Source organism: Solanum pennellii, chromosome 3, assembly GCF_001406875.1.
Source record: "Solanum pennellii chromosome 3, SPENNV200".
NCBI classification, from domain to species: domain Eukaryota; kingdom Viridiplantae; phylum Streptophyta; class Magnoliopsida; order Solanales; family Solanaceae; genus Solanum; species Solanum pennellii.
Genome location: NC_028639.1, coordinates 61,468,384 through 61,485,250, shown reverse-complemented (window position 1 = coordinate 61,485,250; position 16,867 = coordinate 61,468,384). Strand labels below are relative to the sequence as shown.

At 32.8% G+C, this 16,867-nt stretch overlaps 1 protein-coding gene and 1 pseudogene across 1 annotated transcript; one reads left to right on the top strand and one right to left on the bottom strand.

The window, feature by feature from the left end:
* The first annotated feature begins 7,678 nt into the window (after window positions 1–7,678).
* Window positions 7,679–10,980, top strand: LOC107012925 (annotated as a pseudogene).
* A 438-nt stretch (window positions 10,981–11,418) lies between these two features.
* LOC107013549 (tropinone reductase homolog At2g29170) lies at window positions 11,419–14,121 on the bottom strand. Its single transcript, XM_027915954.1, has 3 exons — window positions 13,950–14,121; window positions 13,620–13,827; window positions 11,419–12,030 (listed from the first exon to the last, which is right to left on the bottom strand). Exons 1-3 carry the CDS (start codon window positions 14,021–14,023, stop codon window positions 11,944–11,946), a joined length of 369 nt encoding a protein of 122 aa, XP_027771755.1. The 5' UTR covers window positions 14,024–14,121; the 3' UTR covers window positions 11,419–11,943.
* Between the last annotated feature and the right edge of the window lie 2,746 nt (window positions 14,122–16,867).

Genomic DNA, 16,867 nt, shown 5'->3' with positions numbered 1-16,867 from the left:
AACACCGGATCTGTCTCGTCTATACTCTTATACTCCATACTCTGGCAATGACAGTGTAACTAGTGCAGGTGGCCACCCTCTCCCTATTGCTCATGTGGGCTCAGGTAAAATACCTACCTCCTCTGGCATTTTTCACCTTGGTAACCTTCTTCATGTACCATCTCTTAAATCTCATCTTCTATCCGTTTATCGTTTCACCAAAGATAATAATTGTACCCTACTCTTTAACTCCAATGAATTTCAGATTCTGGACAACACCACCCACCGAGTGAGGTACAGAGGCCAATGTGAGCAAGGGCTTTACATGCTACCTTCCAACTATCAAGTGTCTGCGTCTATCGAGTCGTCTCCAACAGCTTGCTCTGCCATTCTCACTCCTCAAGATTGGCATCGTCGCTTGGGGCATCCTTCTGTCGAAGTCAATAAACATTTACTTTCTCTTTTTGGTTTCAATAAAGTGTCCAATGTAACGTCCTGTGAGTCATGTTCTGTATCCAAGTCACACAAACTACCATTTTCTTTATCATATAATGCAGCACTATTTCCTTTTCAACTTATCCATTCTGATGTTTGGGGCCCTACGGCGGTCCCATCTTTTGGTGGTTTTCGTTATTACATTAGCTTTGTTGATGACTTTACCAAATTTTGCTGGTTATATCCCTTAAAACAAAAATCTGAGGCGTTTGGAGCTTTTAAAAGTTTTCAGTTCATGGTTCAGAATCAGTTTGGCACTACCATAAAATTGTTCCGAACTGACAATGGCCGTGAATATGTAAACAATCAGTTTGCACATTTTCTCCAGCGCCTTGGCATCCTCCACCAAAAAACGTGTCCTTATACCCCTGAACAGAACGGGGTGGCGGAGCGCAAGCATCGTCACCTCATCGAAACTGTCATTACTCTTCTTCACACAGCTCGCTTACCTGTAACTTTCTGGGTTGAGGCGCTTGCCACAGCAAATTTTTTGATTAATCGTCTTCCAAAGAAATCTCTTGGTCATATCTCGCCACATGAAAAATTATACAACATTGCTCCAGATTACTCCATTCTCCGTGTTTTCGGGTGTCTTGCCTATCCCCATTTGCGTCATGAGGTAAATCATAAGTTACAACCTCGATCGAAGCCCTGCGTCTTTGTTGGCTATGAACCCCTTACCAAAGGTTATCGATGTTTTGAACCCACCACCCAGCGTATATATGTGACCCGTCATGTTAAGTTCCATGAAACTGAGTTTCCCTACCACAAGTCCTTATCTCAGCAGTCCCCGTCTTCACCATCCTACTTTGGTGTTCTTCCTCTTTTTCCTACACAGCCCTCTGCAGAATCAAGCCATGCTCACACGCCTCCGTCCTCACCAATGCTGCCAGCCATCACACTCGCACAGCCCTCAACCCCTGCCACTTCCATTCAGTCAACAACGCCCACACCACACCCACACATTACACCAATATCGTTCCCGTCGACGCCGCAGTCGTTTCCACCAACCAGCCCACAGCCGGCGTCACCAACCAGTCGTACAGCTGTACCAGAACCAGCACCCGCCCAAATCCCGGCTCCTCATCATCCCATGACTACCCGTGCCAAGAGTGGCATCTTCAAACCAAAAACATACTCCTCTACCATTCCATATGATACCCAGCCACTCACTGAGCCCACAACATACAAACAGGCTGCTCAAAATAAACATTGGTGCACTGCTATGGATGCTGAGTTTGAGGCGTTACAGAGACAAAATACTTGGGTGTTAGTTCCTCCCCCTTTGAACCGTTTTCCCATTGGCTGTAAGTGGATTTATCGCATAAAACGCAACTCTGATGGCACTGTGGCTAGATACAAAGCTCGCCTGGTTGCAAAGGGATATGATCAAGCTTATGGGCTGGACTACTCAGAAACATTCAGTCCGGTGGTTAAACAACAGACAATCCGCCTTGTCCTGTCTCTAGCTATGCATCATCAGTGGCAACTCCATCAACTGGACGTTTCTAACGCCTTTTTACATGGTGAACTAGAGGAGGAAATCTACATGCAACAACCTCCTGGATATATTGATCAACGGCACCCTACTCATGTCTGTAAGTTGGTAAAATCTCTCTATGGCTTAAAACAAGCTCCACGTGCATGGTACCTACGTCTCTCATCCTTTCTTGCGGCACAGGGCTTCACTACCACTACTAATGACACAAGTCTTTTTGTCAAACATTCAGCCACAGGAATTCTCATACTACTCCTCTATGTTGATGATATTGTTGTCACTGGTTCCTCTCCTACCCTCATTCATGATTTTATAAACTGTATGCATCATGAATTTCAGATGAAGGATCTTGGCCCTCTCAAATATTTTCTTGGGTTGGAAGTTGACCGCACCAGTGATCAGCTTCTCTTACATCAGACCAAATATGCAGGGGAACTAATCCATCGAGCAGGAGTGGACTCATGCACCACCGCACCTACACCAATCAGCCCCAGCCAGTCGACTAACGGTGCAGACGTGCCGTTCCACAACCCACGTTTGTTTCGCAGCTTGGTCGGCGGCCTGCAATATTTAACTGTAACCCGTCCAGATATACAGTTCGCAGTCAACTATGTGGCTCAGAAAATGCACAGTCCGACGGAACAAGACTTTCACACTCTCAAACGCATTCTTCGGTATGTCAAAGGAACAATTTCGTGTGGCATTACCTTTTTCAGAGGAGACCTTCGTCTTCGCGGCTACTCCGACTCTGACTGGGCAAATGATCCGTCCGACAGCCGCTCAACCACCGGTTATCTCATCTTCTTTGGACCAAATTTGATCTCCTGGAACACACAAAAACAGGGACGGGTATCAAAATCCTCCACGGAGGCTGAATATCGAGCTCTATCGGCTGCAGCCTCGGAAGTCATGTGGCTCACCTACCTTCTAGCTGACCTTCATGTTTCAACACCGTCGCCAAGCTTGTATTGTGACAACAAATCTGCGATTTGTCTGACCAAGAATCCTGTCTTCCACAAGCGCATGAAGCATGTGGGCAAGGACTGTCATTTTGTGCGCGAACAGGTCATTGATGGAGCCATGACAGCTGAGTATGTTTCCACCGAGGACCAGCTAGCGGATTTTCTCACAAAACCGTTACCATCTCAGCGTTTTCAGTATCTTCTCTCCAAGCTTCCTCTTGCTTCCGCCAAGACTCAGCTTGAGGGGGGATGTTAGATAGAAAATATAATTACTTAGTTATGTTGGGGTTATTATGTAATTACTTATAGTCTACAACTATATATATTGTACAAGACTCTAATTATTGATTGACATCATTAATAATAATAATATTCTATCACATTGATTGACCATGAAAATCGAGCTTCCAATTGCAAATATTTTTCAGATCTGCAAACAAATTTATTTTTCTTTTTTTCTATGTTTTTTACGGAGGTTTTTGACACATAGAAATAATAGGAAAATAATTTTCTTCCCCTTTTCAATTAATCACTCATCTTGTTTACTAAAAAAGTCTCATCATAACTCCACGACTGAGAAATGCCCAAGATTTTACCCCGCCTCTGACATGAACAAACACAAATCAAAACCCATAAATATTAAGTCACCTGGTACTGTTTTGATTTTTTGTTGGGAGGTTTATGGATAAAAAAGTGATGTTTTTAAAGTAACTTGTCACTACATCGCTTCTTGTTACTGATTCATTTAAGCTTAATGGATGTGAAGTAGATCAGAAGGGTAAGATATGAAGAAGAAGAGATGTGGTGGTGGGGTATAAGGAGAATTCTGATTTTTTTTTACTTTAATAATTATTTGATGCGCTTGATTTGTTTTTATTTTATTTAATTTTGTCATGTTAATTTTACGAATAAATACATTTACTTTTAACTAATATAGATATGTAATAAGTTATCATGATAATTTAAGTGTGTAACAGATTTTTTCGATATAAATTTAGTAAGGAATATATGTCTTTCCCTATAATCAATACGTACAAAGTATGTTATCATCTCGACAATATTTTAATCAAAAATCACTTCACAGATGAAAGACATGAATAACCTCAACCACTTTATCCCACAATAAGTAATGGCACCTAAAATAATCAAGAATTCTGTTAAAGTAACCAAAAGCAGCTTGAATTAATGACTAGTACTCACTACGACTATAGAATTGTTACTTTCAACATTTTTATTTTTATTTATATTTAATTATTTTAAATTTTACATCCTTAAAAAAATTAAGTTTATCATTATATTTTTATTTTTAGTATTTTCTGAAGTCAATTTTTTAATAACTGCACACATATCAATTTATTTTAATTAATTTAAGTGACCATTGACACGAATTAATTAATTAATTTTCATATGTTCATTAAATATATACTTTGAAGACTAATAATCTAAGAGTAAAATAGAAATAACTAGTGTTATCCCCCACCACCAACGGTTGCTTTTAATCTAGGTTTTATACTTTTTATTTAAATTCATAAACATTATAAATAGAATAGTATCTTTATGAATTTGTGACAAAATTTAATAGGGAAAAGGGTCTGATATACCCCTCAACTTTGTCATTTAGAGCTGATATACCCCTTGTTATGAAAGTGGCTCATATATACCTCTACTTGTAACCAAATGGCTCACATATACCCTTTTCCTCTAACGGAAATGAAAAAAATAATAATTTTAATCTAAATTTTTATTATTTTTTTCTAAAAAATATAATCCCATATGAGTAAATTTAATCCTCGTCAAACATATTTTTTTTGACTTTTTTTGTTTCAATGACTAATTTATAATTATTATTTTGATAATCAAATTTATTTATGTTTCACTAATATTCTTGTAAAACTTATAGTAGATGACCAAATTTTTTCTTCGAATAAGAAATTAAATTACAATACACACAAAAAAATAGTTTAATTTTTTATTCTTTAAACTAAGGAATGAAAGAAAAAAACAAAATAAGAATAAGAAATTCAAATAATTATAATAAAAGAAGTCAAAAAATAATTTATATATGAAAAAAATTAAAATATACCTTGAACTTTGATAGAAGAATCATATATACCCCTAAATAATTTTTTTAAAAAAATTAGAAGTAATAAATATAAATTTAAAACTAATTTTTTAACTTCCGTTAAATGAAGGGTATATGTGAGCCATTTTGTAACGGCAAGGGTATATGTGAGCCGTTTGTATAACGGTAAGGGCATATATGAGCCACTTTTATAACGAAGGGTATATCAGCTCCAAATGACAAAGTTGAGGGGTATATCAGACCCTTTTCCCAATTTAATATTATTTTCATGATTATTATTTTAATATAATATACTTTTAATGTGTATATATGCATGCATACACATGTTTTGCTTTTCTCCACTATCTACTCCATATGTTTCATATTGGTCGACACATTTTTAATATATGATGACCCTTAAACAATTATTAGAGTTGTATTTTCCAAAGTAACATTATTAATAATGCTTTAAAACATTGAAATGGATGACCACTATATTATATGCAATTATTTGATATTGAAGGTAGAAAAAAAATATTAAAAAATTCTTTTGATTTCATTAATTGGAGAAGTAAATCAAAATAATTATTTTTGGAATGAGTGTCAAGTAAACGTTCTGAAAATTCTCTATTTTCTAAATGAATAAATAAGTTTTGACTGACATTAATGGATTATTACATAAATTATAGTTAAGCTAAGTTAAATTTATAGTTTAAAGTTTGAAATAATTTAAATTTGTATAAAATAAAATTTATAAATAAACAAGTTTTAAATTAATTATTTTATATTTTCTACATCGAAATATATTTGTATATTTATTATTCTTTGTTATTTTTACTTGTGTAAATAAATATTAGAGTTTTGATCATCATTAATAAAAATATTTCTTTTCATTATACTAATTTAGTTCATTATAAAACCCCGTTAGCTCATATACTTAATCAATATTTCTCACTTTTTGCGTCCAAAAGATGATGTTTATGCTTTTATGAAATTTTCGTTACATAATTTAAAAAAAAACATGATTATTAAAGAAGTAAAAAAGAGTTAATGAAAGGGTATAATAAGCATTTGATTTCTTAAAATTATGATAAAGTGGGAAGTTTGATTTTTGTCCAAATTTGAGGTGAGTTTGATTTTTAATAGCAAAGTTGGGGTGCAAATGATTTTTACTCATTCATTTATATATCACAATTTTAGATTTGAAGTTATTTAAGAAATGAGGTATATTTATCATTGTTGCTCTCTTATTTAGTAATCTCTTAAAAGTTAATTTTTAATAAATGAACATAAATTAACAACTACGTAAGTTTACCATTGTTTTTTTTTATATATTTAGTGATCTCTTGAAGTTAAGTATTCAATAAATAAATAAAAATTAATTTATTTTGATTAAGTAAATTGACCATGAACACGTACTCATCATTTAATTTTTCTATGTTAGTCAAATTTTTACTTTCAAAGCTAATAACTCTTAAGGGTAAATATAAAGAATATAGTTATTTGTGCATTGGTTTTATGAAAGGGAAAAGGCTCAAATATGCCATCGAACTTTCAAAAAAGGCTCATTTATGCCATCCGTTAAAAGTTTGGCTCATCCATGCCATTACCGTTTAAAAAAAGGCTCATTCATGCCTTTTTTTTTAACGATGGTTTTACAAAACCCCTTTTTACATGTGTCAAGTTAAAATTCGTCCACGTCATTTTTTATTTATAATAAAAAATCAAAAATCTGAAAAATTATTAAATAAAAAACCCACCCAAATAAAGATCCACCCAAGTAAAGACCCACCCAAATTAAAAAAAATATCCCATATAACCCATTAGTAACCCAATTTTTCAATTCAATTTTACCCTAAAAACCCAATCTAAGAATAGAGGTGAAAACAACCAACTCCTCCTTCTCCCGACGAATTTACTGTTCTTTCTCCAATCTTGTTTATGAAGATTAAAGAGGTAAGTCGATATATTACTACTAAATAATTATTTAATGTGGTTGGTAAAAGATTTCAAGAAACTGTACATATTGGGTTCTAAGTCATGTGGGTTTGTTATTTTTGTATGTGTAACTGCATTGTTTAATAAGTAATGTTTTTTACTTTTAATGATCTTTGTTTGTTTCTTTTTGCTGTGGTCCCATATTATATTCATTCTCAAATTTAGGGATCCTTTATGATTGTTCTGTAAGTGGGTTAACACTATTTTGTAGTTAAAGTTCTCAATATTTAATTATCTTGTTTGTTTTTTATTTGTTATGGTCCCATATTGTATTCGTTGTTGTCATATTTAGGAATTTTTTATGATTGTTTTGCAAATGACTTTAACACTATTTTATAGTTAAAGTTCTCAACTTAATCTTGTTTGTTTCTTTTTGTTGTGGCCCTGAATAGTGTTCAGATTTTAAATTTGGGGGAGTGTATGTGACAATAGTATAAAGGAAATCATTGTTTATTAGTTAAAATATGTCTTTTAATGATGTTATTTGTTTCTTCTTGTTGTGGTTTTGAAGTGTATTTTCTACAAAACTTTTACACTATATTATTCAGTTTCTTGCATTCCTTTAATCTTTCTCCCTTTGCCCTCCATCAAGTAATCAGACATGAATCGTAGACAAGTTGTTAGCAAGATTTGTTTCTTGTTCTTTGATTTAAGTTATTTTGGATAGTTTAATCATCATATTGACTATATTTTATTGTTGTACGTTGTTGGTCCCTCATTTATTCAATTGTTTTTTTTGGCATGTGTATATTACTGAAGAATGATTGCTAAAGTAACAATACTTTTTCACTATGGGGGTGAATGGGTCTATTCTCCCCAATTATTGTACACTAAGAAGTTGATGCATATATGGCATGAATTTGATCCAGACTTGTTGTCGTACAAAGACTTGTGTGAAGAATTTAAGAAAGAACTTGGTTATTTCAAAGTGAAACAACTCTTAGTTATTGGACCATCTGGTAGATACTACATAGTTGAAGGTGATGATGGTATTCGGGCTTTACAATGTCTGGTTTGTCATGAGTTTAAGAATATTGACTTATTTGCTGTAGATGATACGGACTTGACAGTTGATACCCTTAACATTCTTCATCATTTAGAGAGATATCATGTAGATGTTGAAGTCGCATCAGATAATGAACATGATAATGAACATGTACCAGAAGATTCTGATTGTGAGGTTGATATTCCTTCTGATGTGGAGCATGATGAAGAAAGGCTTTAGTTGTTTGAGAAACAAAGAAACAGTACTGTAAGTGATAATTTGGAGCGCTACAAGGAATTAGAGAAGGGGATGTCATTTGCCACCATGAGGAAGCTAGAAAGACAATGAACTACTATGCTATAGCTAGTAAACGTGGATTGAAGATTGAAAAAACTGATCCTAACAGGGCTAGGTATGTTTGTCAAGCTGGATGCCCTTTTAAATGTAATATTTCGCAGGATAAAAAAGGGGCTTCTGGATTTAGTATAAAAAATTTGATAAGTGAACATACTTGTTTTCCATGCTACAAAAATTCGAGGGCTGATTCGAAGACATTAGCTCAATACTTCAAAAGTAAATTACAGAGAGATCCTAAGTACACTGTGAAGAAAATGAGAGAAGAATTATCAACTGATTTTGATTTGAATGTTACAAAATCCAAGCTAAAGAGGACTAAGGTGATGATCCTTGAAAAACTAGACGGGAGTTTCAAGGATGACTTTAACAAACTTGAAGCATATGGGGCTGAATTAAAAAAGTCTAATCCAGGTACTGATGTTGAAATAAATATCTCAAAAGATGCTTTTGAGCAAGGTATAAGAAAGTTCTTGAGGATGTACATATGTTTTAATGCCTTGAAGGTAGGTTGGAAAAGTGGATTAAGACCACTCATTGGTTTGGATGGTACTTTCTTGAAGGATAGGATCAAAGGTCAATTGTTGGTTGCAGTGGGACAAGATTCTATGAATCAATTCTATCCAATTGCTTGGTCAATGGTTGACAAAGAAACTACCAGGACATGGTCATGGTTTGTGGAGCTTTTGAAGAGGTCTTTAGACCTTAAAGATGGAAGTGGAGTGACTTTTATTTCTGACATGCAAAAGGTTTATCATTTTTAAACATGTTTCATTATATTTTTGACTTATTTTATGTTTTAATCGTGAACTCTACTTCATTTCTATGTTCTTTTTAATCTTACAGGGGTTACTGGATGCTGTGAGCAATGTACTTCCTGCAGCTCATCAAAGATTTTGTGTTAGGCACATCGAAGCTAATTGGCTAAAAAAGTGGAGGAGCGGGGAAATGAAAAAGTTGATGTGGTGGTGTGCTTGGAGCACATATGATGAAGAGTTCAAAGACCAACTCAACAAGCTAGGCCAATTGGATGAAGATGCTGCTAAGGACTTGATTAGTAAACCACCTCAGGCATGGTGTAGAGCCTACTTTGACACGTAATGTAAGAACACAATGGTTGACAATAACTTCACAGAATCATTCAATGCTTGGATTTTAGAAGCAAGAGGTATGCCAATTATCAAAATGTTGGAGGAAATAAGGATTAAGGTTATGACTAGGTTGGCTGAAAATGAAGCCGAAGTTAGGCATTGGAAAACTGGATACAGTCCACAATGCATGAAGTTGTATAGTGATTATAGGGCAATAGCACATGGATGCACTGTGAACTTTAATGGTGATTATGGTTATGAAGTGTCTGAAGATGATGATAGGCATACTGTGAACTTAGAGCATACTAGATGCACCTGCAGATTGTGGGACTTGTCTGGAATTCCCTGCCCTCATGCCATAAATGCATTTTTGCATAACAAAGTTGATCCTGAGACACAAATTCACTGGTTTTACCGTAAGAAGCATATTTGTTGGCATACAAGCACAAAATACAACCTGTTAGAGGAATACAATTTTGGAATGTTGATCCTGCTCATGCAATGGAACCACCTGATATGATCAAAACTATTGGAAGACCCAAGAAAAAAAGAGATAGAACAACAGATGAAGCAAGAAAAAGAAAAGGTGAATGGAGTTCATCAAGAAAAGGTTCTATAATGACATGTAGTAATTGCGGGGAACAAAATCACAACGCACGAGGTTGTTATAAGGTATATTTTTAACTTATTCTCTTATTTTAGGTAAATCTTTAAGTTGCATTAATTGTGTATTTTTGGAGATTGCAATAGTTGGTACTATTTTTATTATAGTTTTGTGACGGTTTTTAGATGGACATTTTTGTAGACTTCAATTTTGAATATTTGGAAATTGAAACTTTTGTGAGTGTTTGAGTTTTTTGGGCTGCTATAGCTTTGTATTTCTTGGACTACAATAATTAGAAATATGAATTAACATTATTTTGTTTGATAGACAAAAGGGGCTGAACAGATTTCAAAGAAAGGCAAAGGCAAAGAAAAAATTGGTGAGACATCAACTGGAACACAACAATCTGGCCATGCCTCAAGGAACAACAATTATGAACCTGAATTCGGTACGCAACCATCTCAACAATCAGCCTTTCGAACTCAATTTGATACTCAACAGTCAACAGCTTATGGACCTGATATTAGTGACGATGAAGATCCAATATTGAGGCCGAAAACCATCTCTGAAGCTGATACATTGTTGGCCATGAGAAAGGGCAGAATGACGTCATCAACTGGTGGTAGAAGAATTTAGTTCACCGGAGATGAAACTGGGGTGTCAACTCCAACAAACTTGCCTTATTCACCAACAAAGATAACTTGGCGAGGAAAGGAAGCTGTTACATGCAATCAGTTAAAAAATGACGCGAGAAAACGTATCAAGATGATTGCAAGAAAAGGGCAAGGGGACTAGCCCCCAATTCTTTTGAAATATGAAAGTTGTTTTATTTTTCTTTTGTGATGCCTAGACATTTTAAAGGTTAAGTCTTTCATTTTGTGATGCCTAGACATTTTAAAGGTTAAAGCAATTAACATGTGATTTTTGCTATTACAATTATTTTAACCTTAAAAAATGACAATTACCTATTCTGTAATAGAATGACAATTGATGCTAGATTTGTTGAAATATTAGGTTATGCACTATGTTGATATTGAAGTTTTGTGTTATGGAGTGTATTTCCTTAGTGCATGTTGACATCACAGTTCTTTTCAATGGACTTTTGTATTGCTGCTGCTTGGAATTTGTTTATGCATTGTAATTATTAATGATATTATCTTTCTGCAGTTGGTCAAGTGCAACTCTGAAATTTATACAACATATTATAAGTTTTTTGTGTCATATGTGCTAGTGTGCAGCTGTATTATTTGTGTCATATGAGCTAGTGTGCAGCTGTGTCATATGCCCCCGTTTGATGATATGTTATTTGAGTTCTTTGAGTTTTGTCAAATAAAAAAAACTTCTTGGTAAATAATTGACTTCAAAGGCACATATATGTTGGGAAAAATGGTTGACAAAGTACTAAAACAACAAAATTATATTAAAATTAACTTTCAGTGGTTAACAATGTACAATGTACCGAGATAAAAATAAGCAACAATATTACATTAAAAATTACTTGACTAAGTACCTAAATAACATAAGCTAGCTTTCAATGGTTGTCAAAGTACCTAAATAACATAGGCACTAAACTATAGACAAAATTAACATTACATGATACTACATTCATATATATGCCAAATTAAAAGTTAAGGTTGCGTAATAACATATGTCATTAGAGCAACAAGCAAATCAAACAAGCACAAGATGATCAATCTTTGTCGCAACACATTTTTTCTCAACCGTTCTATTGATAGAACATCCATCGCAATACAAACTTTGAAATTAGCCACCTTCTCGATCAACATATTCTTTTCACATTTAAGAATATTCATTTTTTTACTCGACTCTACTATAGTTGCACCATTATTTGCAGCACTAACTTCAAAATCAGCTATCTTCTTCGTCAAATAATTTCTCTCAATATCACAAACATCTAATTTTTGTTTTTGATTGCTGATGATATCCATAGCTCTTGGGGGGATTTTTCATCCTCCCATTCCCAAAAATTACATAATTGATTCTGCTCAAATATCACAAATTAGTCAAATAATATCAAAACCCATTAAAAAAGAGATTGGAAATCACAGGACTTGGAACCCAATATGTACACTTTCTTGAAATCCTTTACCAACCACATTAAATAATTATTTAGTAGTAATATATCAACTTACCTCTTTAATCTTCATAAACGAGATTGGAGAAAGAACAGTAAATTCGTCGGAGAGGGAGGAGTTGGTTGTTTTCACCTCTATTCTTAGATTGGGTTTTTAGGGTAAAAGTGAATTGAAAGATTGGGTTACTAATGGGTTATATGGGATATTTTTTTTTAATTTGGGTGGATCTTTATTTGGGTGGGTTTTTATTTAATAATTTTTCAGATTTTTAATTTTTTATTATAAATAAAAAATGATGTGGACGAATTTTAACTTGACACATGTAAAAAGTGGTTTTGTAAAACCACCGTTAAAAAAAATGGCATGAATGCGCCTTTTTTTAAACGGTAGTGGCATGGATGAGCCAAACTTTTAACGGATGACATAAATGAGCTTTTTTTGAAAGTTCGATGGCATATTTGAGCCTTTTCCCTTTATGAAATAATGAAAAACATTAAGACTCATCTATTTTTAATAAGGACAAACTATAAATATGAACGGAAGAAGTATTTAAAAATGTTTTAGTAACGATGACGTATAAATAGGAATGAAGGGAGTAGAAAGAATGAACATTATGGATTCTTTGCCTCTTTATAATCATAGGATTTCCATCATTTTAATTCACAAAATAAAGGAGCACTTAAACCTAGCTTGTTTGTCCTCAAATTTGTCATTAGTAAAGTAATACTCCCTTCGTCCGGAAATATTTGTCATGTTACGCTTATCGAAAGTCAATTTGATTAATTTTCAAAGATAAATTAGATCACATTAATTCGATATTTTAAATAAAAAAAATTAGATATTCTAAAACTATATGAAAAGTACTATAAATTACAATTTTTTGCATATTAATATGATGAAAAAATGCATCTTAAAGTGTTAGTCAAAGTTTTTAGTCACACCCTAAAAAGTTAATTCTAACTATGCTCAGTGTTTGATGGAATAATAAAACACGACTCGTTCCTTTATAAGTTAGAAACATATCTTTCAAGTTGAATCACACATGACACACACCTTGAAGTTGACCACAATAGACTTAGTTGATAGTTCTATCAGGTCCCTTGAAATTCTTAAATGTTTGTGTTCTCCAGGGACAAAAGATCACTTTTCTTTACTGTATCAACTGTCTTAACTAGGTTGTTTATTATCCTTTGCACAAAATGACCTAGTGTCCTCCCATTGCACTATCCTCTATTCTCATGCTCACCAACCATGCCAATCTTAGCAGTTTTGTAGTTGTTTTCTATCTCACCAGAGATTCGTGTTTAACTCATGGGACCAGACCCATGGTTTGTGAGAATTATCAAAACATCAAAGTTACATTGTGTTTTTCATCCATGCGGCGGAGCTAAGCTCATCAAATATTTATGAACCATAAATTTTTAAATCCAATAATTTTAACCAATTAGAGTTTTAAATCATTTTACCTGTGCTACATAGGAGTTATAGAACTTACAAGAATGTTCAACTTTCCATGGAAAGCTGAGGAGACATTTTGGATGAGCTTCACTCTTTGGAGCCTTGAAGATACATCACATACACAACCATTCACTTTAAAGCCTTTGACAGACCACTCTTGCAAGCATTTGTTAAGCGCTTCTTCATTACGTGAGCATGTGTAGACTGTTGCACCCAGCTCCGCTAGTTCCTCCACAACAGCATGCCTAAAATGAATTACATCATACATCAATACTATTATTATAAGATACTTCTTCTGTTTTAATGGTTCAAATCTTACTCAATGACACACTTCCTCTAACTATGAAAGACATTGAAGTTGGTTTACCCTATTCCACGAGTGCCTCCGGTGACAAGAGCAGTCATCCCTGAAAGCGTCCATCTGGAACTGCTCCTAGACATTGAATAGTATCTAAATGGAGCAAGAAAGAAGCTAAGTGTGTTTCTTATATATATTTAGGAAGACATGTTAGTTTAGTTCCTTTCCTAAATAGAGAGCAGCAACCACCTAACCCCTGGTACAAAGTGCAACTACTAATGTAATGGTAGTTAAATTGTCTGACCTGCCTGGAAAATTGGCTCAGGAAAGTAGGTGAAACCAATTAGCACCTGTAGAGTACTTCCTATATCTAAAAAATTTCAACTATATAAATTAATTAGCTTAGTTTGAATTCATCTAGAATCGAGGAAAGTGATGTTAATGGAAAATTATGGATTAGAATTGATGTTTTGAATTAGACAGGCATAATATATTTCGCCATCAAAATTCAATTGTATGTTGATAGTCAAGACATATATTGGTACAAAAATAGTCAAACATCACTATAACAAAAATAACTTTTAGCGGCATTAAATAGTAGACATTAAAAAAGTATGCTAATGCCTTTACCGACATTAATTAAGTGCATTATAGGGACATATACAAAGAGTGACAATTTCCGTTAAAAATACATACTTAATTGCCGCTAATGATCATTTGTTCTGTAGAGCATAAACCTCCACCGACCACCATGTAGGAAAATTATGGCAGATTTCTTGATAATTTTTTTTTTAAAAAAAGAATTAGAAAATAATTCCACTTAAAGATAGACAAAAGTTGAATTTTTGTGTACTAATTTATGACATAGATACATTTATTTTGTCTCATAATTTAAGCTATTTTGCCTCTTAATTTCTTTCATTTAGTTTTCATATGATTTCGAAGTAGTATTACTATTGCGTCTTATATATATATATATATATATATATTCTATTTCTCCAATCGGACCATCATGATGAGTTTTGTGTAATATCGAGAGTTTCAACACCATTTTAAGAAGATTATATATGTATGACAAGTTGAGCATGTGTATTATGATATCACATCCACATAAAATAAGCATGTTATCCAAATGATTAAGGGAAAAGACATAAATTTTCTTCAAACTTGTTCGAAAATTTCAGTTACACGCTTAAACTATTATAACGATCTATTATACAATTTTACTATTTAAAAATGAATTTAATATCATCCTAAGGGGTCTAACACTACTCTCAAAGTATATGGTGTATTACAGTTGCTGCCACATTAGCGATACGTCAGCGTTATGTCAGAAATTATAATATTTTATTTCTTTATGAATTATTTTTTTAACTATATTTTACATTAATTAGTTTCTAATTAATTAGTAGAATTCTCTAATAATTATATCTTCTTCATAGCAAAATTTTAAAGAAGAAGCTTTCTATAATGGCCGGCAAGAAAACTTTACGAAATTTGAAGTTGATTCGTATAGTGAAAGAATTTCTTTCGTTCCAAAATGAACAACAAGAAGACTGATTCATTTTCTTCCATTGATTGACCATGAAAATCGAGCTTCCAATTGCAAATATTTTTCAGATCTGCAAACAAATTTATTTTTCTTTTTTCTATGTTTTCATGGAGGTTTTTAAAACATAGAAATAATAGAAAAATAATTTTCTTCCCCTTTTCAATTAATCGCTCATCTTGTTTACTAAAAAAGTCTCATCATAGCTCCACGACTAAGAAATGCCCATGATTTTACCCCGCCTCTGACATGAACAAACACAAATCAAAACCCACAAATATTAAGTCACCTGGTACTGTTTTGATTTTTTGCTGGGAGGTTTATGGATAAAAAAGTGATGTTTTTGAAGTAACTTGTCACTACATTGCTTCTTGTTACTGATTCATTTAAGCTTAATGGGTGTGAAATAGATGAGAAGGGTAAGATATGAAGAAGAAGAGATGTGGTGGTGGGGTATAAGGAGAATTCTGATTTTTTTTTACTTTAATAATTATTTGATGCGCTTGATTTGTTTTTATTTTATTTAATTTTGTCATGTTAATTTTACGAATAAATAAATTTACTTTTAACTAATATAGAATAAGTTATCATGATAATTTAAGTGTATAACAGATTTTTTCGATATAAATTTAGTAAGGAATATATGTCTTTCTCTATAATCAATACGTACAAAGTATGTTATCATCTCGACAATATTTAAATCAAAAATCACTTCTTAGATGAAAGACATGAATAACCTCAACCACTTTATCCCACAATAAGTAATGGCACCTAAAATAATCAAGAATTCTGTTAAAGTAACCAAAAGCAGCTTGAATGACTAGTACTCACTACGACTATAGAATTGTTACTTTCAACATTTTTATTTTTATTTTTATTTAATTATTTTAAATTTTACATCCTTTAAAAAATTAAGTTTATCATTATATTATTATTTTTATTATTTTTTTGAAGTCAATTTTTTAATAACTGAACACAAATCAATTTATTTTAATTAACTTAAGTGACCAATTGACACGAATTAATTATTTAATTTTCATATGTTCATTAAATATATACTTTGAAGACTAATAATCTAAGAGTAAAATAGAAATAACTAGTGTTATCCCCCACCACCAACGGTTGCTTTTAATATAGGTTTTATACTTTTTGTTTAAATTCATAAACATTATAAGTAGAATAGTATCTTTATGAATTTGTGACAAAATTTAATTTTATTTTCATGATTATTATTTTAATATAATATACATTTAATGTGTATATATGCATGTATACATATATTTTTGCTTTTCTCCACTATCTACTCCATATGTTTCATATTGGTCGACACATTTTTAATATATGATGACCCTTAAAAAATTATTAGAGTTGTATTTTCCAAAGTAACATTATTGATATTGCTTTAAAACATTGAAATGGATGACCACTATATTATATG